Source organism: Lynx canadensis, chromosome B1, assembly GCF_007474595.2.
Source record: "Lynx canadensis isolate LIC74 chromosome B1, mLynCan4.pri.v2, whole genome shotgun sequence".
Taxonomy (NCBI): Eukaryota; Metazoa; Chordata; class Mammalia; order Carnivora; family Felidae; genus Lynx; species Lynx canadensis.
In genome coordinates this window covers 122,509,735-122,536,682 of record NC_044306.2, presented here as the reverse complement: position 1 = coordinate 122,536,682, position 26,948 = coordinate 122,509,735, and the positions used below count along the sequence as shown (strand labels likewise).

General features: G+C 42.4%; 2 protein-coding genes across 3 annotated transcripts in view; one reads left to right on the top strand and one right to left on the bottom strand.

Annotated features, from left to right (window-relative positions):
• Positions 1-25,910, top strand: part of DAPP1 (dual adaptor of phosphotyrosine and 3-phosphoinositides 1) — a 52,676-nt gene extending 26,766 nt beyond the window's left edge. The window contains exons 4-9 of one of the 2 annotated variants that reach the window (XM_030313371.1): positions 11,393-11,523; positions 17,293-17,340; positions 18,591-18,653; positions 19,997-20,082; positions 22,462-22,549; positions 24,064-25,910. In XM_030313371.1, the coding sequence (XP_030169231.1) occupies positions 11,393-11,523; positions 17,293-17,340; positions 18,591-18,653; positions 19,997-20,082; positions 22,462-22,549; positions 24,064-24,132 (485 nt within the window). In that variant the 3' untranslated portion in view covers positions 24,133-25,910. The remainder of the gene's footprint in view (positions 1-11,392; positions 11,524-17,292; positions 17,341-18,590; positions 18,654-19,996; positions 20,083-22,461; positions 22,550-24,063) is intronic. The other variant, XM_030313372.1, reaches the window with a different exon arrangement.
• LAMTOR3 (late endosomal/lysosomal adaptor, MAPK and MTOR activator 3) overlaps positions 21,998-26,948 on the bottom strand; it is a 30,246-nt gene continuing 25,295 nt past the window's right edge. Inside the window, exon 8 of the mRNA XM_030313375.1 lies at positions 21,998-22,876. The gene's annotated coding sequence lies outside the window, so the exon portion shown is untranslated. The remainder of the gene's footprint in view (positions 22,877-26,948) is intronic.

Genomic DNA, 26,948 nt, shown 5'->3' with positions numbered 1-26,948 from the left:
GAAAACTACTTTACCAGCAGTAGTTCACATAAACAAATGACAAGTGGTCATGCATTATTTATTTCCATTGCTACTTTGGCTATGGCAAGCATTTTAGTTTCTCAAATCCCTTCACTTCAAACTTACCTCCTACTTGTTTCCCACTCTATGCTCGACTTTATTCACTTCTTGATCACGAGAAATTGAGATTTTGAAACTAAAAACTTTGTTTTGCTACCCCTATTTGTGTCCTTCTTTATGTCCCCCAGGTCCTGATACAGTGCATGACACTTTGGGTGATGGATGGATGGGTGGATGGATGATGATTCTGAGTGGGAACTCTTTGTCACTTCAAAGCCATGATAAGTGTTATCTTCCAGCCTTTTTTCTTCCTCCAAGCAACGTCAGCTTCCTTCTTTTGAACTCTCCTCCTAGACTCTATATTTAACCCATTTGATCATTCTCTGTGCTCCTTCCTGGACTTTATCCAAGTTACGGAACAGGTATACATTCTGTCTACCAAAAGGTTTCAAAAACCTTTAAGGTCAAAGTGAATGCAGTGGTTTCTGGGTGAAACTTTCTGGCACAGGTCCAATCTCCAGGCAAGAGGATCACCTAAGTCTTCTTCAAAGTAAAGGCTCCTTGACATTGAATTTAAGAAATGTTAAATTTCCCTGCAAATACAGTAATCTAACTAAAGAAGTTTTACTATTAATCCTTTGGGAGAGTGAAGATTTGTAATCCTGATTCCTAAGTTAGTTTTATCCAAAGCTAAAGTTTGTTGTATCGTTATCATTTCTATAATCATTTTTTACAACAAAACTCAGGAAACTAAGATTTTTATCCTCTCTGCTGCATCTTCTCTGTGCCATTCATTATCCAACAGGAAATTTGCTATTATTTGAATCCCTTGCTACAGGCTCTTGATGCTTATGGATATATACTTGGCTTCCTAGCTTCCAGGCCTTGAGTTAGATATCACCAACTCTGAAATATTCCTCTTATCTGTCCCAGCCAGATGAAGCAAAGCCACCGAAGCTGGGAACAAGGGGAAAAACCCATGACAAACAAGTGTTCCAATGTTGCCCCTCTGGGAGTAATAGGCCTCAGGAAACAAGATAACGTGCTGAAGTCATGATGACTCTTAAACCCAGCAGATTTTCAGAAGCCACAATCAGCACTATGACCTGTGAACAACAGTGAATGGAAACCAGGATGCCACCTTCTAAAAATAGGTCCCTTCTTGTTCATTTGAGTATTGGCTCCTGGTGCTGAGCAGCAGTGATCAGGAGGCCTCCAGTCTGATGATTTCTTGGTCTGCATCAGAGAAGTGCAAACTCTTAAAGTTTTCATGTAATTAAAGATTACCAGGGGAAGCATTTGTCTGCGCAATGGATGAGGCCAGCCAGGGTTCTTACCTCCAGATCCTAGAATGGAAAGGACTAGAACTGGGGATTTCAGGCCACTCCTTTTAGCCCAGAGCCCCGTCAGGCCAGCAGCACCTTGCAGTGCCTAGAGAGTGAGTTTATTTATTTATTTATTTTTTTTTTTAATTTTTTTTTCAACGTTTATTTATTTTTGGGACAGAGAGAGACAGAGCATGAACGGGGGAGGGGCAGAGAGAGAGGGAGACACAGAATCGGAAACAGGCTCCAGGCTCTGAGCCATCAGCCCAGAGCCCGACGCGGGGCTCGAACTCACGGACCGTGAGATCGTGACCTGGCTGAAGTCGGACGCTTAACCGACTGCGCCACCCAGGCGCCCCGAGAGTGAGTTTATTTAAAAGAGACTTTCCCACACTTACCCACTGACAGGGACGGCACTACATCTGAGGGCAATGGGCAGGACCTCCAAATAACCAACAGCTTTACCCGACTTCGCCTTGCAGTTAAATATAGTGTAGAGGGAAACCCAGAACACTCGGTTCTGGGTCATAAGAAAATATTTGTATTTGGGATAAGTAAAAGTGTTAACCTAAAGGGAAGAATACTATTTTAAGATCTCTTCTTTCCTATTCTATTCCTTTTCTCTACTCCTCAAATTCTCAGGATTTCTGTTTCCTTAATCTGAAGAATGAAGATTTCCTAAGCAAGAGCTAAAAGACTCCTGACAACCTGAATATTCTATTGTGATAATTTCCTTATCCCTTGCTATAATCTGCATTTAACCTTTCCAGTCTCCATGAAAGTTTCTGTTCACTCTAATTTCTCCTTATTAACAGCCATCAGCATAATATCGTTAGATATTTCTGATTGCCAAATCCCAATCATTTCCCAAGTAAATATCATAGTGACATTCAACATGCTCTCTTCCTTTACTTTCCTCAGTGGCTCTTTTATCTTCTAACATTTTGTTTAATTCACTTTTTAAAAAAATTTTGTTTAATGTTTATTTATTTTTGAGAGGGAGAGAGAGACAGAGTGCTAGTGGGGGAGGGGCAGAGAGAGAAGGAGACACAGAATCCCAAGCAGGCTCCAGACTCTGAGCTGGTGGCACAGAGCTTGATGTAGGGCTCTAACTCGTGAACCTCAAGATCATGACCTGAGCCTGACCTAAGTCGGAGGCTTAACCGACTCAGCCACCCAGGACCCCTGTATAATTCACTTTTTTTAAAAATCTTTGCAAAACATTAAAAAAAAAAAAACCTCTTTGCATTAGTATGTAAACCCTTTAAGAAGAGGGATATTTGTCATTTTTGTACCCTGATCATATGTCCCAGTAGGTACAAGAATGAATGGTAATAATTTTCACAACATTTCATAATTTCATGTTGGTTTCCCTTTATCTCATTACCAAAGCCTGCATTGCAGCTTGAATGACAACACATCAACCAGTGAACTTCTGACAATTAGTTTTTACTTCCAAAGTTTTGTTTTAATGTTTATTTATTTATTTTTGAGGGAGAGCATGAATGCATGCATGAGCCAGGGAGGGACAGAGAGAATCCCTAGCAGGCTCCAAAAGGGCTGTCAGTCCAGAGCTCGATCAGGGGCTTTTTGTGGGGCTCGATCTCAGGAACCATAAATCATGACCTGAGCCATCCAGGCGCTCCTTACTTCCAAAGTTTATGCAAAGCATCATTTAAAATGATGCTTTGTGTTGTATGTATGCTCAGTAATGCTTAAATTCAGAATTTGCCTTTTTTTTTTGTACATTTATTTATTTTTGAGAGACAGAGAGAGACAGAACACAAGTGGGGGAGGGGCATAGAGAGACTGAAACACAGAATCCAAAGTGGGCTACAGGCTCCGAGCTGTCAGCACAGAGCCAAACACAGGGCTCATACTCACAAACCCTGAGATCATGACCTGAGCCGAAGTCAGACGCTTAACCAACTGAGCCACTCAGGCGCCCCAGAATTTGACTTTCATTCATTATAATAAGCTGCAATATAAAACTTTTCTTCCTACTTGTACATGGCTTCTAAATTCAACTCAAATAGACTTGGAAATTTGAGCCTTTTTTATTAGCATGGATACATTTGGGCCATTATTAATTTTTACTGTACCCTCTTATAATTAGCTAGGTTTCATACACATATATTCTTTGAACATAGAGAGCATTTATCTTTATCCTTAAATGTCTTAATATTATTAGAACAAAAATTACCTTTCCTTGTGTTTCTATTAGAATACTTCTGTATATGAAATTGCCATATACAATTTGTTATAGGAATTACTGTGTTGTGACTTTAAGCACCCACCCAGCATGAAAAAGGATGACATGAATCAAGTGTTATGTTTGTACTTATCCTTTATAATAATCCATTCTCGGTTTTGAAGATCCCATCTGGTTCTTTCTTAAATGTCAGATTTCCACTTCTCTTTTTGTTTTGATGTGGGGATTCCCAACCTCTTGATAACCGCTGTCATTATTATTAATTTATTTTGTAACACCAGCCTTTTTACCTGGTGGCATTTTAAAATAATTACGTTAAAATTCAGTGTAGTTTGAGAATTGTGTGCCATTTCTGAAAATAATCAATGACAACTCAGAATTCTGCCAAACCACAGCCAAGCATCACTCCTTTAGTTTCTGCTTGCCAAAAAAGCAAGTTTTCTCAGTTTGTCATAAGGTGTGTTTGCAAAAGGAAAAGGCAGGCAGGGAAGGGAATACGGAAGCAACACGTATGGAGTACTCACTGAGTTCTGAGCGTGCCGTTGGATGTTTTCGCAGATACCAAGTTATTGAATCTCCTGAACCATCCACGGTAATGTGAAAGTGGTCCCATTTTTAGATGAGGAATTGAAAACTTAGACATGTGAAGTTATTTGGCCAGCGTGGCACAGCCAGAAAACATCAGAGCTAAGAGTGAAATCCAAGCCAACCTGGTTCTAAACCATAGGGGCTTTCCATTCACCTCACTGTCTCCCGACGCTGGTCTACCAGTGACACAGCAGCACGACATTGCCACAGCACAGTGTGACCTTGAGTGGGTTTGGACAGGAAGATCTTTGCCACAACGACACAGTAGGATGTTTGTAGGACAGGGCAGAGCTATCCCCCAGTCTCTTCTTTAAGGTCTGTAACAATATTTTCGGTATGTGATGTAAAGGCATTGTTCTAAAGAATGTGAATCAATCTGAACTTCTGTCTTCGTATTTACCGCTGTTCCTATGCTATTTACATGAATTGCCACTTGGGAAATTATCTTGGAGGACATCTTAAAACATAAAAGGCTGACTAAAAAACATACATAGGCCCATCGCATTTATGTCTCTCCGGAAGAGATATAAGACAGCCTATGTAAATATGATACAGTAAAAGAAAATGTAAAGTTTGGGGTGCCTGGGTGGCTCGGTTGGTTGAGCATCCAACTTCGGCTCAGGTCATGACCTCACAGTTTGTGAGTTCAAGCCCCGCATCCGGCTCTCTGCTGTCAGAGTGGAGCCCGCTCGGATCCTGTCTCCCCACCCCTCTGCCCCTTCTCCCTTGTGCTCTCTCCCAAAAATAATAAACATCAAAAAAAAAAAGTGACATTATAAAAAAGTAAATAAAACGTAAAGGTTAAATGAGAATGTGGAAGAAAAGGAAAATGAGACACAAAGACGCAATGATGTCAGAAGTAAAGTACTTTAAACGGGCAGTGTGCTTGGCAGGAAACAGGACACACCCTTGGTTACTAAGTGTCCTAGTATCTCTTGCCCCTGCATTAGGCTTGTGTGTGTAACTAGATTTACAGGATATTAGAATGGGAAGGGATCCCACAGACCGTTTAATTTTTCCTTTACAAATGGAGAAACCAAGGCCTGATGAGAAACGTTGAGGCAAAAACTCTCATCTCCTTTCCTCAGGCTACCTCCTCAAGGATCTGCTTGTTCGAATTTTGATTTCCATGTACACCCTTGCGCTGACAATAAAGTACATTTCACAGGCCGTAGAGAGTTTCCATTACTCCATAATGAGTAAACACGTGAACTCCTAGTTCAGCTCCAGCCTCTGCCATTCATTCACCAGCTGTATGTCCTTGGGAAAATGATGTAACCTCCCTGAGATTCAGTTTCACCATCTTACAGATCAGAGCTGGTGACCTAACAGTTCATACCTTAATAGTTCCTGACTTGCTACTGAGGACTGAATGAGATTGGGTATGAAAGGCTATAAAAATCATTTTTAGCTTGGCATAAATAATCACTGTTGTTGTTTTTTAACAAAGCACCGTTATGGTAATCCCATCATATTGTCCGCAAGAGCTGCATATTCTTTGGTATACCATGAAGAGTTAGTTGGGGGCAATTAATTACATTTGTATTTATCAAGTGTTTATGTCATCTTCAAATTTTAAGCCAGCTCCGCAGAGGATTCAGATAAAGGATCAGATAAAGTGACGGCTCCGCAAAGAGCGACCTGACTTGACTTGGACATTTTAACAGAATCTTCTGACCTGGCCAGCTGATCTACTTCTCTTCCCTCTGTGTAGTTCTCCCTGTGAGACTGGAAAGGGGCTATTAAAGCCCCTGTGTATGTAAGTGAACGTAGTTTGACCAGCATCATCTTAATGATGGGTTAAAGTTCATTTGCAGGGTAGGTTGCAAAGAAGCAAGGAGAAAGAGCTTGAATATTCCTGTCACTCCCTCTAGAAAGCCGCTTCCCACCGGCAAGAGATGACAGAGAAATCTGCCATGCACACACCAGTTGCCTAGCTTGTTTTCTGAACCTGAGGGCAATAACGAAGCATGAGTGGATGTAGTCTTATTTGAATTTAATTCAACAAATATGTATTGGGCGCCAGCCACGAGCTGAGGACTACTAGCTACTGATGATGCGGTGATGAATCAGGTATCAACCTCATCCTCCAACATCTTACAATCTAGTTGGAAACCTGATGGGCAAGCACAAGCTTTAGTGCCTAAAAGAAATATTCTAAATAAAAGTTTCCCTGTTCAGAGCTAGATGTGCTCTTGTGCTACACTCCACTTCAGATATCGAAGCAATGCCTGAGGCTTGAAAACTGTTCTGTGTTTTCTGAAGCGCTACGGGATACAAGATAAGGAGTCCTCCAATGCAGTCTCACCGTATCACAGACAGAGTGGGTGTCCTGTAAGTTATAGTTCAGCCAATGCAAACTGAAATGCTTGCCTTGGCCCTGCTCTGATCACCTCAAAAATGTACCTCCACCGAGTGTTTCTGAAACCAGGTTTCATATCAAAGGCAGGAAACAATAATCTCCTTCATGTAGTTCAGAAACTGAAGTGAAACTTGCAGCCAGGTTTCCAAGAGCTGGGCTGTACAGCTTCCTCTCTCCTCCCTCCACCAGCCCCTGCCTCCTGTTGCTTTTTATCTGAATCTTCCAACCAAATCCTGGAATTAATTTGCCCTGAATATCACTAAACCCAAGTTTCTCTCTTATGGGGCCAAGGCACTACCTTGGACCTTAGGTGGAAATACAATCAGTCTGTGGTGGCTACATATTCAAGTTTCTTTTGATTGCAACCAACCTTGGCTAGCTGAATTAAAAAAAAAAAAATGGAGGGAGGGGAATACAGGGAAATAAATGGATTTTCCTTGGGGGTGGTGGTGGTAAGGATTGGTATTCTCTCCCAGATTTTAAAAGCAGACTGAACACCAAGAGACAATAACGAATCAGCCCCATGATCACGGCACCGCTGAAGCTTTCAGCAAACTGACATGACTGCCTTGGTCCTGCTCTGATCACCTCAAAAGTGGGCCTCCACCGAGTGTTTCTGAGACCAGGTTTTATGCCAAAGGCAGGAAAGAACAGTCTAATTCATGTAGTTCAGAAACTGAAGCTAGTGGGCCTTCTCTCCAGAGAAATCACTAAGCAGATCCCCGGAAGTAAGTCCCGTGAGTGCAGCCTGAGTGAGGTGTTTGTGGGGGAGGCCCAGGGTCTGTGGGGATCTACATTGGCGTACAAGGATGGGGCAGTGTCTACGGAAGGGGAAATCACTCTTAGCCCAGCAGCCATGCCAGGAAGCTCTATATATTAATTGTTTTCTCTTGGGCAGACTGGTCAGCTAAGACCTTTCAGGGGGCTGGATGTTTATCAGTGGAAGTTGTCATTTTATAAGTGCTTTGCCATTTTCTTCATTCCACAATTCAATCCAGCCTCCTTCATGGTCTTACTAGTTAAAGTCAATGTATAGTCAATTGTACTTTCCTGTTGACTCAATATCATTTCCCTCAGTTTAGCTTTTGTTGGTGAAACTTTAGAAGAGGTTTTCGAAATAGAATTTGGTTCCCCCTAGTGGAGATTTGGACAGCTGTACTTGGCCTTGTGGCTGAAGCCGGCCTTGCCCGAAGCCGGGGTAATCGTAGACCTGGGAGGCTGGTTCCTCCCAGGCTCTTCTCTGACTTAACCCTGAATTACTGTGGCATCCATTTATCTACTCACTCATCAAGCTTTCATTATGTCAGCATCTCTACCAGGAAGTGGGATTGCAAAGGTAAATTTGGCACTGCTCTAAAGAGACTCACAGGGTGGGGAAATGCACCTGTTGAAAAGGCAATGGCTTCATAATACCAAGTGGTTATAGCATTGTGACTCAGGCAGCATTCCTTGCACACAGATCTTACACTATAGCACAACTGGCCCCCAAGGCTATGCTTATCTCCTGGGCACTGTACTATGGTAGGCAAGCTAATGGCCCACCCAAAGATGCCCATGTCTCTCCCTGGACCTGTTAATATGTTATGTTATGTGGCATGAGGGAATTAAGATTGCAGATGGAATTAAGAGTACAAGTCAGCTGACTTTGGATGGGGAGGTGTGCGATTACAATGGTGTGTCCATTGTAATCATAAGGATCCTTATAAGTGAAAGACGGAGGCACAAGAGGGAGACCCAGAGACATGGCAGTGTGAGCAGGCCTTAATGCACTGTTACTGGCTTTGAAGGTGGAGGAATGTGGCCACCAGGCAAGGAATGCAGGCAGTTTCTAGAAGCTAGAAAAAACAGGGAATGGATTCTCCCCCAGAGATTTCCGGAAGGAAAGCAGTCCTGCCAATACCTTGATTTAAGATTATGAGACGCATTGCAGACTTCTGACCTCTAAAACTGTAAGGTAATAATTTTGAGTTGTGTTAAATCACTACGTGGTGATTTGTTACAAAAGCAACAGGAAACCACTACAGGTAGTATACTTGGGTACGTGCCAGAAAAAAAAATTGGCTAGATACATCTTTCTAAAGCATCATTTAAAAAATTATTTTCATATTGGGGGACGTAGGTGGCTCAGTTGGTTAAGCGTCTGACTTCAGGTCATGATCTCGTGGTTTGTGGGTTTGAGCCCCCTGATGGGCTCTGTGGTGACAACTCAGAGCCTGGAGCCTACTTCGGATTCTGTGTCTCCCTCTCTCTCTCTCGCTCTCTGTTTCTCTCTCTCTCAAAAATAAACATTAAATTTTTTTTAAGTTGGGTTATAGATGTAGTTTGGATCCTTATAAAACAGTATTTTCATATTAAACATGGAAAAGTAGGGGCACCTGGGTGGCTCAGGTGGTTAAGTATCCAACTCTTTGATTTCGGCTCAGGTCATGATCTCACGGTTTGGGCTCGGTGCTGACGGTGTAGAGCCTTGGGATTCTCCCTCTCTCCCTCTGCCTCTATCCCGCTCTTTCTCAAAATAAATAAATAAGCTTAGAAAAATACATGGAATGGGGAGAAAGCATAAGATTTCATGTTTTTTCTAACTTGCGAGCTGCTTTGAACACTGGGGTCCAGTTCTCTCTCCTCCACGATCAGACGGAAGGGTTTAGGAGGCACCAATACATCTTGGAGCTGCCATCAGTGGCTACTAGACTCTGCCATTTTTACTCTCAGCACAATGTCACACATGGGTCTTTGTAAACTCAACATTTAAAAATTCATGCTCCCAAAGACGCAATCATTAGATTTTCACTCAAGAGTTTACAACTACTCTATATCAAAGCATAATAATATCTAACATTTTCTTTTTCACTATCCTTTTCACAAACAGTCTTTATTTGGTGCTTCAAAGAGCCTTGTAAAGACAGGGTAATTCTTCCCATGTGTCCGGGGAGGAAACAGAAGCTAGAATGACCGTCCAAGGGTCAACAGGCACTGAGTGGCAAGGGTGGCTCTTTCCATGATGCCACGGTGACTGCCTGGCGCATCACCGGGGGTGGTTCTCTGGGGGGGGGGGGGGCACCATGGAGCCAACCGCACATTCTGCAAGCATCTGGCACGTTGTGATTGTGTCACACGGCCCCTGAGCCTGCACAACGGCTGCTCTTGATTTACGCGTCTCTGCTTTCCTTATGACTGTCAAACCGTAACTGGCCTCTTGTCCTGATATGACTGGATCTGTTCTCATGAAAGGGTCACATTGACAAGAGAGCACTGACGATGTGCAAGAGTGGGACCGGTGCTTCAGATAGCTGTGAAGGCCAGTTTTCACTGTGATCCCAACGTTATGGGTGTGAACTGGATGCTCAAGAAGGAGGAAGCCAGAGTCTCATTCTTTTCTGGGGCCAAGGTCAAGGACCCTCTCCTGGCTTCTCTCAGTGTTCCTTTTCAAGTGATAGTAGGACGCCACATGGGCTCAGTATCAGGGGCCACGGTTGTGTGTTTGCAGTCAGTTCGTTGGGCATGCTCGAGCCCCGTGGAATGGTTGGGCTTTGTTTGTAGGTCTATTATTGTTATCAAGTGCTTTTTAACTGTAGAGGTGGTCTTTCTCTTTCCTCGTCTCTCTCTCTCTCTCTCACTCTAATTCAAGGTCCATACTTTCTATAATCTGTTGAAGTACCTTTTCAAAGAGGCCTTTCTGACCACCCTTTAAAATATCACCTTCTCCCGATGCCACCCTCATCCCCCACTACGCCTGTACCTTGCTCTATTAGGGTTTCCATAACACTTCTCTCACCGGACATACTTCTTTTCATTTTTTCTTCTCCTCCCCTAGCAGAGGATCAAGTGCTGTATCTTCTTTGTTTGCTGCTGTAGTCCCACTGCCTGGACAAGTGTCTTGCCCATAGTAGAGCTCAAGAAATATTTGTTGAATGAATTACTGTATTCTTTACATCTCTGCCCATGTCGGGTACAATCTCCGTCCTGCCTTTATAAGACCCAGTGAAATAAAAAGCAAGAAGCCATAGCAAAGGGGGAAAGAAAACCTTAACTTACTCATTTTTAAAGTATCCAGTTCCTGCTCGCTGGTTGATTGGGGCAGGGAAGGGTGTAGAGGGGGGATGGTTAGAAACATGGTGTCAGGTGGGCTCTCAGCTTCAATGTGCCATGTCCAAGGCCCCAAAGACTGGCCCCTTTTGGAGCCCTTGTGCTGCCCAATCCCCTCCTCCAAATGGAAGTGAAGGCAATCACACATAAGCCAGTTCAGGTCATGTTCACTGGAGGAAAGCGAAAGCTTCATGTTGTTTATTTTGTTAATTGGGTGTCAGGAGACAGTAGGGAAAATGCAACGAGTCCAGTTTTTTGAGATCCACTGATTTGTTAGAAGGCTTGTTCTGAAACGAGTGAGAAATAAGGTCTATGGACTGAATCCTCCCATGCCTCCGTGCGTTTGTTGGGTTTTGCGTAGCTTCAGGTCCGGATCCATGTTGTCTCCTCTACGGAATCTTTTCCAAAGTGTTCCAAAGGAGGGGTCTTCGGGGGCCCCGGGCACCACCGGTATGCTTTGCCCACATCTCTGACGCTGGCCTCGTCACCCTGTTCATGCACATGACTACCCGTTAAGTGACGTCCCGTGCTAGTTCTATCTGAGCACTACGAGGACAGAAACCATCGCATCATGCTTTATATCTTCAGCGTCCAGCTTAAGTGCCTGGCATATAGTTGGTACTTGATAAACGTCGAGAAATGAATGAGTGAATAGGTGAAAAACAAGAGACTGAAATCTAGACACGTTATCTGGTCATTTAGCATTTGGACCTTCTTTCTGGGGCTCCTCTTTGATGAGGTTCTTTTATCTTCATCCAGGCACTCTGATTGTTCTGAAACATCCCTATCCAAGGAAAGTGGAGGAACCATCCATTTATGAATCTGTCCGGGTTCACACAGCAATGCAGACGGGAAGAACGGAAAGTGACCTCGTGCCCACTGCACCCTCTGTAAGTGGCCCTCCATCTGACCACAGCGCTTTCACTGTCTAAACGTGGTAATATGCAGTAAGAGTTCAAAGGTTTTCTATATTTTTTAAACGTTTATTTTTGCGAGAGAGAGAGTATAAGCCAGGGAGGGGCAGAGAGAGAGGGAGAGAGAATCCCAAGTAGGCTCCACACTGTAAGCACAGAGCCCGATGTGGGGCTCAAACTCACGTATGGTGAGATCATGACCTGAGCCTAAGTCGAAGGCTTAACTGCACTGAGTTAGTTTTAAAAAGATGTTTGTTCACATAAAAATTCTAACTTGTGATATAAAACCTGGAAAGAAACATAAGGTTTGAAGCCCGTGACCCAGTTCATCTGGTCCATCTGGCAAATCATCAAAAAATACATTGCCATAGTGATAGTATTCTAAGTACCTTGAAAATGACACTTAGGGGTGCCTGGGTGGCTCAGTCAGTTAAGTGTCCAACTTCGGCGCAAGTCATGATCTTACAGTTTGTGGGTTTGGGTCCCCTAGAGGGCTCAGTGTTGACAGCTCAGAGCCTACAGCCTGCTTTAGATTCTGTGTCTCGCTCTGTCTTTGCCCCTCTCCCCTTGTTGTCTCTCTCCTTCTCTCTCTCAAAAATAAATAAATAAACACTAAAAATAAAAAAAAAGAAGAAAATGGAACTTAAATTCTTCCCTTTACTTAGCTAAACAAGTTCTTGGTAGAATGGGCGAGAGATGTAGATGTTCACATAGTTGGCTAAACTGTTATTCTGCCAAAGTTTCTTATATTAAGAAAATTTGGGGGGCGGGGGCACCTGGGTGTCTTAGTCAGTTAAGTGTCAGACTTCAGCTCAGGTCATGATCTGTGGTGCATGAGTTCAAGCCTCGCACTAGGCTGTCTGCAGTCAGCACAGAGCCTGCTTCAGATCCTCTGTCCCCCTCTGTCTCTGCACCTCCTCTCTCTCTCTCTCTCTCAAAAAAATAAACAAATTAAATAAAAACATTAAAAAAAGGAAGAAAAAAATTTTTTACATCTCAATGGTCTGCAGAGGAACAATATTCCCCACTTTGACTATAAAACCTCAGGATGTTATTTTTTTCCTATTCTTTTTTTCCCTCCTGAATGAAGGGCATGGACGGACGGACAGACAGAAAATATTTGCACTTCTTTTTTTAATTTCTTTTAATGTTTATTTATTTTTGAGGGAGAGACAGAATATGAGTGGGGGAGGGGCAGAGAGCGAGAGGGAGACACAGAATCGGAAGCAGGCTCCAGGCTCTGAGCTGTCAGCGCAGAGCCTGATGCAACGTGGGGCTCGAACTCACAAACTGTGAGATCATGACCTGAGCCAAAATCGGGCGCTTAACCAACTGAGCCACCGGGCACCCCAACATTCACGCTCCTTTGCAATGTGGGCCTTTGTTCAATTTCAGTGCAACAGCAGCACTCACTGTTCCTCAAGTCCATTTCTGTTTGCTCTATGAGCTGTGAGCCTGCAAGGAATCCTCCCAGAACTGCTTCCCTGCCCTGTGCTCAGAGCTCTCACACTCTCCCTCTCTGCCTTGCTTGCCAAATACTTCCGGTATAAGACATCAGGATTTGTGTGGATAATAAAGAAGACAAAAAATGAAATACGGAGAACCAACTCTAGACAGCAACTATGACACTTGAAAAAAATCATCCCTTGAAGGTATTAGGCTACAAATGACAAACGTGTGGCCTCTTTGTCTCTGCAGAACTTTTCCTACCCTGCCACCAAAGAGATCTTTCTTAAAAAGCAGATCGGTCACTTGACCTCCCTGCTTAACCTTGGGTGGTGGCCGCTGTCTTCCCCTCCCACCTGGCCCTGTTCATCCTTCTGGCCTCACCTCTGCTCCTCTCACACTCACGGTCATGTGCATCCCTCTGGCTCTGCTCCTTCTCCTCTCCCTGACTCAGGTACACTGTGAACACCACTGCTGTGCCCTCACCCTTCAGGGCTCATCAGAGATTGGTGCCTCTCAGGAAGCCTTCCTGGGCACCTCCTACCTTTGGTGAAAATGCCCCCTTTTGTGCTCTGAGCACCCACTGTTCACTTTGATCCTGCCATCATCATGCTGGGGGCTAATAACCACTTGTGCATTTGTCTGCCGTCCCCGCGGTCTGACACTTCTCAGGACAAGAATCCGAGCTTGTCATTGGAGCTCTGTAGCCTAGCCTGGTTCCCAGGCGCACGTTACATTTTTTGCTACTCTGCTACGTCTCCTTGAAAGTAAGCATTGTGGGAATTGGGTGAAAGGGGTATTTTAGCTTTGTTAGAGTTGGAAGAGGAAGTATCAAACCTCAGAACCAGCAACATTTAGGAAAGCAAGACAATGAATAGTCCCAAGTCAGAACAGACCAAAGGCCAAATGAAGACTCACTCTTGGGGTGCCTGGGTGGCTCAGCCGGTTGAGCATCTGACTTTGGCTCAGGTCATGATCTCACGGTTTGCGAGTTCGAGCCCCGCGTCGGGCTCTGGTGCTGACAGCTCAGAGCCTGGAGCCTGCTTCAGATTCTCTGTCCCCCTTTCTCTCCGCCCCTCCCCTGCTTGTGCTTTGTCTCTATCTTTCAAAAATGAATAAACATTAAAAAAAAAACAGAAAAGACTCAACTCCTAATCGTTTTCCAGCCAGCCCACCCCTCCCTGACTTCGTCTTTATGCATCCTTACCGCCTTACCAGTCACCTCACATCTCTTTCATTTGTCCAGTCCATGTAACTTCACATTCTCCTCAGCTACACCCCTCCCCCCCCACCGAGATCCCTGCTCAGGGTCAGCTGCACCATACTCTACTACGTGTGTTCTTTATCAACAGTAAATTGCAGGACCTGATCTGTAGAGCTGGCGTGAACACGGGATGTAGCTCCCTTGGGTAGAAATAGACCTCTTTGACCCAAAATCTGAAAGCCTCATTGCTTACCTTCTTTGCTCACTCCGAGTATGGGATGGATTCCCCTGCCCAAGTATATCAGTATGACTATACACAGAACATTCTGTACAATGGGGTTTTTAAAACAGTGGTGACTGATTGGTGGAGTGTGGCTGCACCCACACTGCAGAATGACAAATCCATGAAGCTTATCGTGCATCAATACAGGCAGAAAATTACCAACGTGTTCCGGTGTCGCAGGCAGAGAGAACAGTACAAAAGCCCTGAGGTGGGGACTAAACGGAGGTGCTTTGCAGACTGGCAAGATCAGAACGATTGGCATGAAGTGAGCGAGAGGGCAAGTGGTGGAAGATGAGATTATTGAGGGAAGGAGGGGTTGATCGCCTACAGCAGTGGGGTTCTTAAGGGGCCTGCTGCCCAGCTGAGTGTTTGGAAATTCGTGGTGCTTTGGGGCCCTCCTGGCATCAGTGGGTGTCAAGAACTGAGAAGAGCCTTAGACTTCACCCTGCTTGCAGACTAACAAAGCTCCACAGCCTCGTGCCAGACTTCTGTGCGTCTGCCTTTCCTCTGGAGGGAAACACTATTTCTATCTTCCAAAGTCATTTGCTCAGGAGCGCCTGGGTGGCTCAGTCCGACTTCGGCTCAGGTCCTGATCTCGCGGTTGGTGAGTTCGAGCCTCATTGGGCTCTGGGCCGACACTGCAGAGCCTGCTTGGGGTTCTCTCCTTCCTCCTCCTTCCTCTCTCTGCCCCTCCCCCACTTGCACTAAGGTTGTTTGTTCTACAAGCACACCTTAAAAATAGCTCTGGGACAAAGGGCTGGTGCCTTGCTCATAAGACATACGGAAACATGAGAACCCCTGAAGACTTGTTTCCCAGCAAAGGCAGGGGTCATGGAGGCTAAATGTGCCACCACACATAGGGGCGAATTATCACGTCCAAAATGTCAGCTGTATTAACAATAGGAAAGGCCTTGTAGAGAAAATAAATACTTTATTTTTGTTCTAAGTGTCGAGGAGAAATGATACGGGTTTTGAGCAACGTAATTTAAGTTTTAAAATTTTAAGACGCTCATTCTCACCACTAAGTGCAAAGTGGAATGTGTTGCAAAGTTGGGGCGAGGTGCCCAGTTAGGGGGGCTGTTGGCGCAGTCCAGGGAGAGACGGTGGCAGTGGAAACTGAGAGCGGGGATAAGAACTGGTGAACTTCAGGGTGTGTTTTGAAGGTAGAAGAGACGAGACTTGCAACAGGTTGAATGTGGTATGTGAAGGAGTCACCGAGTAGGCCTCCTGCACTTTACTCATACGGCCAAGTTGGCAGGAGGGGCGGGTTCGGCAGATGGGAAGAAGCAGTTCTGTTTTGGCTCTGGGAAATGTGAAATACCAATTGGTTCTGCTGATGGAGATTAAGTGAGATAATATATTTCAAGAGCCTGACATAGAATAGGTCCTATCTAAAATGTTAGCTCTCTGGGGCTCTTGGGTGGCACAGTTGGTTAGGCGTCCGACTTCAGCTCAGGTCATGATCTCATGGGTCGTGGGTTCAAGCCCCGCGTCGGGCTCTGTGCTGACAGCTCAGAGCCTGGAGCCTGCTTCCGATTCTGTGTCTCCCTCGCTCTCTGCCCCTACCCCACTCACACTCTGTCTCTGTCTCTCTCTCAAAACTAAGGACACATTAAAAAAAAATTTTAATACAATACACTGTAATACAATAAAATGTTAGCTTCCTGGGGTGCCTGGGTGGCTCAGTCAGTTAAGCATCGGAATCTTGATTTCAGCTCAGGTCATGATCTCACAATTCATGGGTTCAAGCCCCACATCTGCCAGTGTGGAGCCTTCTTGGGATTCTCTCTTTCATTCTCTCTCTGCCCCTCCCTTGCTCGCTCTCTCTCTCTCTCAAAATAAATAAATAAACTTAAAAAGTATAATAATAAAATGTCAGCTTCCTTAGCTTCCCTGTTATGGGATTCATCCTCTTTTTAATGACTCCTTCCTTCTAAAATTTCTGTTCCCTTTGCTTCTGCAACATTTTTCTCTATTCTGTTATCTTACTAATATAAGATACATTGTGACATCATAATAGAACAAAATACCCTATAAGGAATTTGGTTTCTTCAGAAATTTATGAAGTTACAAAGTCTTCACCTTAGGGTCCTTGTTTTAGGCATATTTCTATTTGCACTGTTCCCCACCATTCCTTACATTTTATAGGTGCTAGCTATGTGTGTGATAGTTACCCTTGAATTAATGCTACATGAGTGAAGAAATGATTCATTGTCACTTCAAGTGTCAATAAATCTGCATTCCTGAAATTTCTTTCCACTGAACGGAGGCCTCGAGAGATGGTCTGTGAAAAAGGGATGCTAGGATAGCAGAGGATCACGTGATAAAATAAATATGGAAATGCTACCTCTACTGTTCCCTCTTAAAATTCACAAGGCATATTAGCATCATACAGACTCGGGGAAGTAAAGAAATGTCTCTACTTAGTCCAGCATTTCCCAAATGTATTGACCCAACATCAATCCACGGGTGTGTGCCTGGGTGCGTAATACCCGTGCAACAATCAAAGCAATGGGTTTCACATGACACACTTTGCCAACCCCAACTTTTACAAGTGATGTGATGTCGCTTATTATTTGCAAATTGCTAACTCAAGTTAGAAGAGAGTCTCTCACTTGTTGTCTATTGCTATAGGATTCCCCCAGAAGATCCAGTCTGCAAACAGTTTCTCCCCACACAGGGAGGATGTTCAAGAAGGCGATTACTCAAAGATCAATGGCAAACTTGTGTTCCTTTTTAAAATAGGGCAGAAATAGACAAAAATCACGTTGTGATAGATCTGAGCTTTACTTGGTGCTTCTCTCTTTTTCAGCTGGGCACCAAAGAGGGTTACCTCACCAAACAGGGGGGCCTGGTCAAGGTAAGGAAATGGGTTTCTGCCTGGAGCCAGCCACAGAGAAAGAGAGCATGTCAGCAGACTCAATTCCCACGTTGACATTCTATTAAAACATGCTTGCCCACTCATTTTGACCAAGTTAAAATATTTCTGTTTCAAGAGTTGATCTTTATGACTAATATTGGTCAAAATTCTGGAAACTCACTTGACTGTCTTTGGCAAAGTCAAATGTGTAAGAGTAGGCCTACAGTTAATACTCCCCAAAACTTACAGTCCTTTTAATGGAACAATAGAGGATGAAGGATGAAAGTAGCAAGTTGACTCTAGAACATTCTTCTTTTTCATTTTTTTTAACAAAGAAGTGAAAATTGTATAAAATGTTTACCCAAAAGTAGGCCAAAAATATCACTGGCATTAACGTAACTATGTTATAAAATCCCAAAGGAAACACAGTTTAGAACTTTACTAGTGTGGGATATCCAACTGTCCCTCCATTTATGTCATTGTACCAAGATGGCCTTCATGGAATAGGTCTACTCTTCCCTATTTTAAGAGTCGGGGCACTTAACCTCTCTCATGGGTACTGGCCTGCTTGAGTTCAACCTAAATATTTATTTATTTGTGTCCCTACTAGACTGGATGCTTTCTAAGGATAGGAAGTATTTATATTCACAGCATATCTGTTTTTAAGTTCTCTGTTACCTCTTTTAACTGGACACATTGCCACCCGAGATGAGGGTTCTGTCAGTACGTAAGAAGGAGGAGGTGGGAAACACCAGTTCCTGCCACCAATACCGTGGAATTCTTAGGCAAGTCTTAGAAAATTATGTGGTTTGAGGTTCCTAAACTTCAATTTGTGTATTTGTTAAACAAGAATATTGGCATCATATAAGGATTGGCTATAATATATATGAACCTCCAAGGATAGTATGTAGCCCATAGTAGGTGCTCACAAAATGGTTTATATTCTTATTATGGAGTTAATAAGACAGACATTTAGTAGTTTGTTATAAATAACCTTGGATATTTATGATAGACCATTTCTTCTTATTTGTTTAAGTATGTCAATATCTCTATCTTCATTATGAACTTAAAGCATGAAATCACTTCAGTTTTTGTACATATTTTGAAACTTTTCTTCAGAAATGACTTACCACAACAATATTTTATTGGATCTAATCTTTTAGATACTATTGAAATTAAAGGAAACGATCCAGTTCAAAGATTGCATTCCTATATTCAAAACCTGCATGTTTTAATTATTTTTTTCTCAGACCTGGAAAACAAGATGGTTCACGTTGCACAGGAATGAGCTGAAATACTTCAAAGACCAGATGGTGAGAAACATAATAATTTGCCCTTTAAAAATCAGCTCTCTAGATGCAAAGAACATCTGCCTTTGAAATCCCTGAAATTTTCTTTATGAGTACCTGAAATGCCAATAAGTGACTGGAAATGTGTGTTCTTGATTCCTGATATGAGAGTTGTTTTCTTTTTAAGTAATCTTTACGCCCAACATGAACCCTCGGGGTTCAAACTCACAACCCCGAGATCAAGAGCTGCATGCTCCACTGACAGAGCCAGCCTTGTGCCTTAGGCAGAGTTCTTCCGCAAGGATGAGATGTGTGTCCCAGAAACGGATCTTTTGAACTGCTAAACCAGCTTCCCAAGGCACATCATTCCCTTGTTTAGGGCAATGGGTTTGTTGTCTTGCTGGGGTGCATTAGCTTTGTCTGCAGCAGTTTCTCCCTTTAGTATAAAATATGTCCATTTCCCATGCCCATTTCATGAAGCCAGTTTGAAATTATTTTATTTCTTCTCACTTTCCCTACACCAAATTTCCGAGAAAGTAGAAGTTTAAAAACATGAAAGAAAAATATGACTCCCTTCTATGTTTAAAATCCATCTCCAATAAGACAAATATATGGCTTCACTCATATGAGGACTTTAAGAGACAAAACAGATGAACACAAGGGAAGGGAAGCAAAAATAATATAAAAACAGGGAGGGGGACAAAACATAAGAGACTCTTAAATATGGAGAACAAACAGAGGGTTACTGGAGGGGTTGTGGGAGGAGGCATAGGCTAAATGGGTAAGGGACATTAAGGAATCTACTCCTGAAATCATTGTGGCACCATATGCTAACTTGGATGTAAATTAAAAATAAATAAATAATTAATAAAATAAAATAATTTAAAAAATCCATCTCCACTAAATTTAAATTGATAAAGGAGCACCTGGGTGGCTCAGTGGGTTGAGCATCTGACTTCGGCTCAGGTCATGATCTCACAGTTGATGAGTTCGAGCCCCCTGTGGGGCTCTGTGCTGACAGCTCAGAGCCCTGGAGCCTGCTTTGGATTCTGTGTCTCCCTCTCTCTGCCCCTCCCCCACTCATTTTCTGTCTCAAAAATAAATAAACATTAAAAAAATTTTTAAATAAATAAATAAAATAAATTGATAAAGACAATCTCTTCCTAACGTCCAGTTTTCATGAATAGCAAATCCCCAAACCAGGGGTTATGACTTCCCTTCAGGAAGGTTCTCTATGATCGGTCCCCTTATTGAAAGTAAAATCGACAAGGGCATATAATGGAAGATTTTTAGGGGAATAAATGATGGACAAATTTGTGTGTTTTATTGTGATGACATATAAGTTGCTTTCTTTTTCTTTTTTGAAGTCACCAGAACCAATTCGGATCCTAGACTTAACAGAATGTTCAGCTGTACAATTTGATTATTCACAGGAAAGAGTAAACTGTTTTTGGTAAGTTGTCTTGTAAGGAAATGATTTTAAATGTCTTCTTGGCAGACAATTACTTTAGCTGAGGAATAAAAAAACCCTGTATGTACAAATGTCTTGATCTGAGGGGCACGGATGTAACTAACACACGGCGTATGTATGTTAGGAATGCTACAGCTGAGCGTGACATAATACCTCATTTAAAGTGACTTAAACCAATAGGCAGGTCCGGCAGCATAACTGTTTACGTTGTACACTGCATAAGTATATACGTAACAGAATGCCACCAACATCTCAGCTTTATTCCTTTGGAGTTTTTTACTCATTTTAAATTTTAACTTTGTTGACTGCAACAATGGGTGATTTGTATTATTATGACTATTTCTGGCAGATAACACAAAAGTGTTTCGTTCTAACCTAATCAGTGCATCATGACAATTCTCTGACTAGGAGACGTGTCTTGAAAAAGGAGTGCTTTATTTTCCATCAACCTTAATGTTTTTCAAACATACCCACATACTTTTCAGTTAGATGCATCATAAGTATTTTGCCATTATCTGCTATATCTCTATCCATTCACTTTTTTTCCGAACAAATTGAAAGTAAGTTGGAGACATCATGGCACTTTATCTATATATACCTGGGCATGTACTCCCTAAGAATAACAATGTCACCATTACACATCCAAGAAAATGAACGTTAATTCTGTAACATCTACCAGTAATGGATATCTTTTAAAAATTCACTTAAAGGGGGGTGCCTGGGTGGCTCAGTCAGTTGAGCAACCGACTTCAGCTCAGGTCATGATCTCACGGCTTGTGAGTTCGAGCCCCACATAGGGGTCTGTGCTGACAGCTCAGAGCCTGGAGCCTGTTTCAGATTCTGTGTCTCCCTCTCTCTCTGCCCCTCCCCGACTCATGCTCTGTGTCTGTCAAAAATAAATAAACATTAAAAAAAATTTTTTTTAAGAAAAAAAAAATAAAATTCACTTAAAGGTACCATATGAGCCAGCAGGGTGGGGGGGGTTATTGGTTATATAACAAAATATCAGGAGGCAGGCAGCTAACATGACAAGATGGGAGCCAGTGTCTCTACATTTCTCTTGACCTTGAGCAATTCATTTGCTACTTTAGTGCCCAAGATAACTACTCCAGCTTTAGGCCTCACATTTTCATGTCAGTCATGAAGAAGGATGTAGGGATGGGATCACCCATACCTGTCCCTTTTTATCAGGAAAGCAGGCATTTTCTCAGAAATCTATCAGATTTCCCCTCCTATCTCATTGGCCAAGGCTGGGTCCCATGGCCATCAGCAGCAGCAGGGAAAGCGAGAAAACTAGTATGATCATAATTGGCTCCAACTAATTATAATTTATTGCCTGGGGTTCTGTTAGCAAGAAGAAAGGAAAAATTATCTGCATTAATAGGCAATTAATAATGTCTCTCACAGGGAGTACCAAACAATGACAATTCCAGAAACCAGTTCTATATAGTACCACCACTATCCCCTCACCACCCAACTGGGCCTCACACCAAGGTTTACCTTCTTCTATACACAGGGACTTACTTCTTGTCTATTCAACGTTAATCACTGATACAAACAAGATATGCTGCTTTGGCTTTAGGATATAGAAACCCTTCTGACTTAGAGCGGAAGGCTTTTTAAAAATTTTTCTCACGAGAGAGGAAAAAGGATTCTTAGTGTTTCGCATCTCAAGTATAAGGACGGGAAGTATGGGCAAGATGTAAGTTAGGGCTGATCTTTTTAGTCAAAAGATTTGACTAGATAGCCAAAGAGAGACAGTCAATGAAGAGCTACCATATTCCTAGAATAAGTTTTCATGCCAGTAGGAAAGTTTGTCTTCTTCTAAGCAGAGATGAACTCATGACACAGTGGGCAAAATGAATAGTTGAGATTTATTATCTTTTTTTTCCTGTCCTAATTAGTTAAAAGTACCTACATCCAACAAAGCAGCTTATTTCTCACTGAATCAGGCCAACACAAATGGGTTTCTTCAGCAAACTCTTACCCGTCTTGCTGATTCTTTGAATCATAGCACGCGTTCGGAGTCATTTAACACATCAACTGAATAAACACACAAGTGCTGTATTCAGTCTAAGACATAAGCCTACAAAAGGATATGGGGGTGTCCTGGACATGTTTTTTTTTTTTTTTCTGTTTTGACTTCTCATTAGAAAATATAAACTGACCAGTAATAATACTATGAATCCACAACTTCCTCCACATTTCTGCCCTTTGCTGGCAGGAATCACTCTGTATTTATCAGTTCTGCAAGTTGCTCTTTGTTGATTATTTTTTCTTGTTGAATATTCTAATTACTGTTCAACGAATACATTCAACCAACCACCTGGAGTATCTTATGTTTTTCTTTCGTCTTCTCAGCTTAGTGTTTCCATTCAGGACATTTTATCTCTGTGCAAAGACAGGAGTAGAAGCTGACGAGTGGATCAAAATATTACGCTGGAAACTGGTGAGTTATACAAGTCCTCTTGATGTCTAGTACTCAGAAATAACATGTTGACAACTTCAAACATATTTCTATTGAAAGTGTCAGACTATCTCCAAGAACGAATGGGATGTCCACTGGCAGACTTCTTGTGAGTCACAGAAGGCATGGAGATGGGGGTAAAAGAGAAAGGACAGGGCTACACTGGGGTCTCAGCCCTGGAGCCTTAGCCTCTCGCCCTCAAGATTAGTCTTCCTTTGAGTGGGTGGCCTGGTCCAATTTTTCCTGGAGGACATGTGGGACTGGAAGGTCAGACAGAGGAAAGCCGCCATATTTCTATAGTAGAAATTCCTTTTAAATAGAGAAGGAAGATTGATTGCTAGAGGAACTTCCCTTAGCTTCCAGGCTTTGTGAAGATCAAGCATGAAATGTGGTTTATTTTATCTGCTTTCTTATAAGGTGCTTATAAAAATTCACCAGTCTCATACATTTTTTGTATATGTGTTTGCAACTTAGTGAGTTGTTAGTCAAGAACGTGTCCTTACGGCTTTCTAAAATTTTCTACAAATACCATCTTGAAACCCTTGATGTTTTCAAACATCAACAACTTTTCTTAATTTTTTTTTTTTTATGAAGAGACTTGTTGAATATTCTTTTGTAGATGCTGGGACTTTTGCTTTTGGTTGTATTTTCAGTTTGAAATCCAAATAAGTATACCACTCATTTTTATTTTTTATTATTTAAAAACATTTTTTAAATGTTCATTTATTTTGAGAGACAGAGAAATAGAGAACAAGCAGGGGAGGGACAGAGAGAAGGAGATAATCCCAAACAGGCTGAGTGCTGTCAGTACAGAGCCTGATGCAGGGTTCGAACACACAAACCGAGAAATCATGACCTGAGCCAAAATCAAGAGTCAGACACTTAACTGATTGAGTCACCCAGTCTCGCCCCCCCAACCCCATTCATTTTTAGATAGTTCCAATGTATTTGATACTCAGTGGGGAACTACTTTGCCACATGAAACATTTGCTCAGATAATCAATTTTTTATTCTTTGTATTCTGTAATTATGCAAGTGACACATCATTATTATAGAAAAATTAAAGTAAAAGTACATCAGACTCACACACTTTCAGACTTCTCCCTGTGCAAATAAATATTTAAAAATCAAAATTTAATCACTCTTTACATACATACTCCACTGGCAATGTGTCGTAAACATTTTTCCCTATTAATAAATTTAGATAGAAGTATTCATTTTGATTCATTGAATAGTATTTCATTTTATGAATTACCGTAAGTATTAGGCCAGTTCCCAATTTGTACATGTTTTAGCAACCACTTTTCAATATTTATCCTGCAAAAAGTACGGAAAGCCATACTGAAATTCGGTGGGGGGGTAGGGGTGTCACGTGTTCATTAACTTACAGATGCAATGTGTCCTTACTAACCAGCATGTCTTATTTAATATTTGCTAAGTTCGTTATCATAAAATTGCTCACCAGTAAATATGTATGTGTGTATGCTCTATTACAGTCTCAAATAAGAAAGCAGCTCGACCAAGGGGAAGGCACAATCCGATCTCGGTCGTTCATCTTTAAATAGGCCTTCCCTGCCCAAGCGCGCAGGGCGGAATGGTCCCTGATGTTGTGATCCACAGCAGGCTTCAGACGAAAGCTGACTAAGGCTTTTTCTTTCAAAACAAACCAAAAGCACATGCAGATTTGGACCTTTCGGAACCCACCACATTTGCTGACTTGTGGGTAACTGCTTGCCCTTCAGGATGTTGTCACCTCCGTGAGAATACCAAAGCTGTCATCGTTCTGATGGAAGCCGATGAAACCACCAACCCAGGCGTGCTCACTTTTAGGAAATGTAGAAGACAAAGGGGTTTTGTGTTCTCTCATTGCGGTCCCCAAGCCGCGTGGCATCTCATTCTGCATCACAGTCAGCTCCTCCGACATCCAGGTTGTGCTATCAACCAGGAAGGGAACAGCTATGTGCTTTGACTGCTTCTACAGAAAGTGTCTAGAAATAACAAACACCGAAGATTGAGGGTGGGGGCAGCGCTGGTTCTGTTTTTTGTTTTTGTTCTTTCTTTATACAGAAAACCAAACAAAACCAAAATGGGCAATTTCTTTTCTCTTCGTAACAGGCTCAGGCATCTAGTGGGTCCTTCCTTCCTTTCTAATGATAAGCCGGTGAGAAGTACATGTCCTACCGGCTATTAGGTAGGATGAGAAAGATAAAGGAAGGTAATCATTTTGGGGAAAATGTTTTAAAGAGTAGGAAAGCCTAACTTGAGGAAAGGTAATAAAAGAGCCGGTTACTTGTAGTTTAATAACAATCCGTGTTATTAGTATTATAACTAGAACAATAATAGAGTATTTGTAAGCGCTGGGTTCTCTTCATGCAACATCTCTGCGAACAGACTGAGAGACTCGTGAAGCCGAGTGTGTTGGGACAGTCCCTTCCCCAGGGTGAGCTGCCGGTGTCGGCCTGGGGCAAGTCAGAATTCCCTTGCACTGAGATAGCTGAGCACTCTCGCCTTATTCAAGAGCAACTTCTGTGGCCACATGAAGGAGCAACACTAAGTCCGCATGAAACGAACAATGATGTGTTACACCGCATTTTCAAACTAGAAAAAGAGGACTGAAATAGGGTAACGAGATACTGGCATCCAGAGCTCAAACAGATTCTAACCCCTTCTCTTATCTTTATGAATACTGCTTTTTTTTTTTTTTTTAGATAGAAGTTTAAAGGGACAGAAAAGTGGAGGGAGACCCCAAACACAAGAGATTATGGTATATGGTGCGAAGCGATGTCGTTAACACTGCTTTTGCAGTTCCAAATGCGTACCTTGACGAAAAAGTTGCTTCTGTTACTCAAAACATCTAGGACTCAGAGATTACATTACATTTTTGTGTATTTCAACAAGGTTTTTCATGTATTTTGTTATGTTTGTATCATATGAGATAAAGCAAATGGCAACTTAAAAATGTATTATGTCAAGTTCACAAAGGAAGCAGTTGCAAATGAATCTTCACTGAGATGTGCGGTTCATGTTTTATTTTCTCAGAACCAAGTTTTTCTTTGTGTAGGTAATGTTGTTCCTACTTTTTGTAAAATATGTCCTGTTTATTTATATTCTTTGGTTAAGTTTATTAAAAAGAGCATTTTGCTGTGCCTGTAATATTTTGCTATTAAAATATATTTTATCTGTAATTTAAAAGGAAATACAACTGATTAATGTCATAAATGGCAATGAAGAATCCACTTCTGTTAGACTGTGTGCTATGAAGAATTTGGAGTTAAAGAAATACTCTCGGTCTTGAAGGAGTTCTTAGTTAATATGGAAAAGATAATAAATACATACAGGGGCACCTGAGTGGCTCAGTTGGTTAAGCATCTGACTCTGGATTTCAGCTCAAGTCATGATCTCATAGTTCATGGGTTTGAGCCCTGCATTGGGATCTGTGCTGACAGCTCAGAGCCTTGAGCCTGCTACAGATTCTGTGTCTCCCTCTCTCTCTGCCCCTCCCCTGCTCGTGCTCTCTCTCTGAAAATAAATAAAATTAAAAAAAAAGGGGGGGGGGGGCGCCTGGGTGGCTCAGTCGGTTGTGTGTCCGACTTCGGCTCAGGTCATGATCTCACAGTTTGTGGGTTCAAACCCTCCGTCGGGCTCTGTGCTGATGGCTCAAAGTCTGGAGCCTGCTTCGGATTCTGTGTCTCCCTCTTTCTCTGCCCCTCCCTGACTCATGCTCTGTCTGTCTCTCTCTCTCTCTCTCAAAAATAAAAAGAAACATTTTTAAAAATTTTTAAAAATTAAAAAATAAAAATATGGGGCACTTGGGTGGCTCAGTTGGTTAAGTGTCCGACCGTTGGTTTTGGCTCAGGTCTTGATCTCACAGTTTGTGGATCCAAGCCCCACATCAGGCTCTGTGCTGACAGCTCCAAGCCTGCCTGGGATTGTCTCTCTCTCCCTTTCTGCTTCTCCCCTGCTCGTGCTCACCTACTTGCTCTCTCTCACTCAAAATAAATTTAAAAACTTAAAAAGTACACACACACACACACACATACACACACACACATCCATGATCACGTATAGAACTAAGTAATACAAATTCTGCACATGAGGCACACAAAGCTACATGATGGAGAGTATACTTCAGCGGGGATACAGTCATTTTTTGGAGGGTTTGGACATGAAGAGGTCAAGCTCACCTATAACATAACATACTATGCATTTGTACTCCACTAGATGCTTTACCTGCTCTCAGCAGCCCTGAAAAGGGGTCACAATTTTGCCCCCTGCCAGGAGCCTGCTATTTCTCCAAATCCAAGATAAGGGAGGATGGTTTATGCCAACAGCAGATGGGAGTGGGGCCGTCTGGGAGAACAGCCAGCAGGGTGTCTGCATC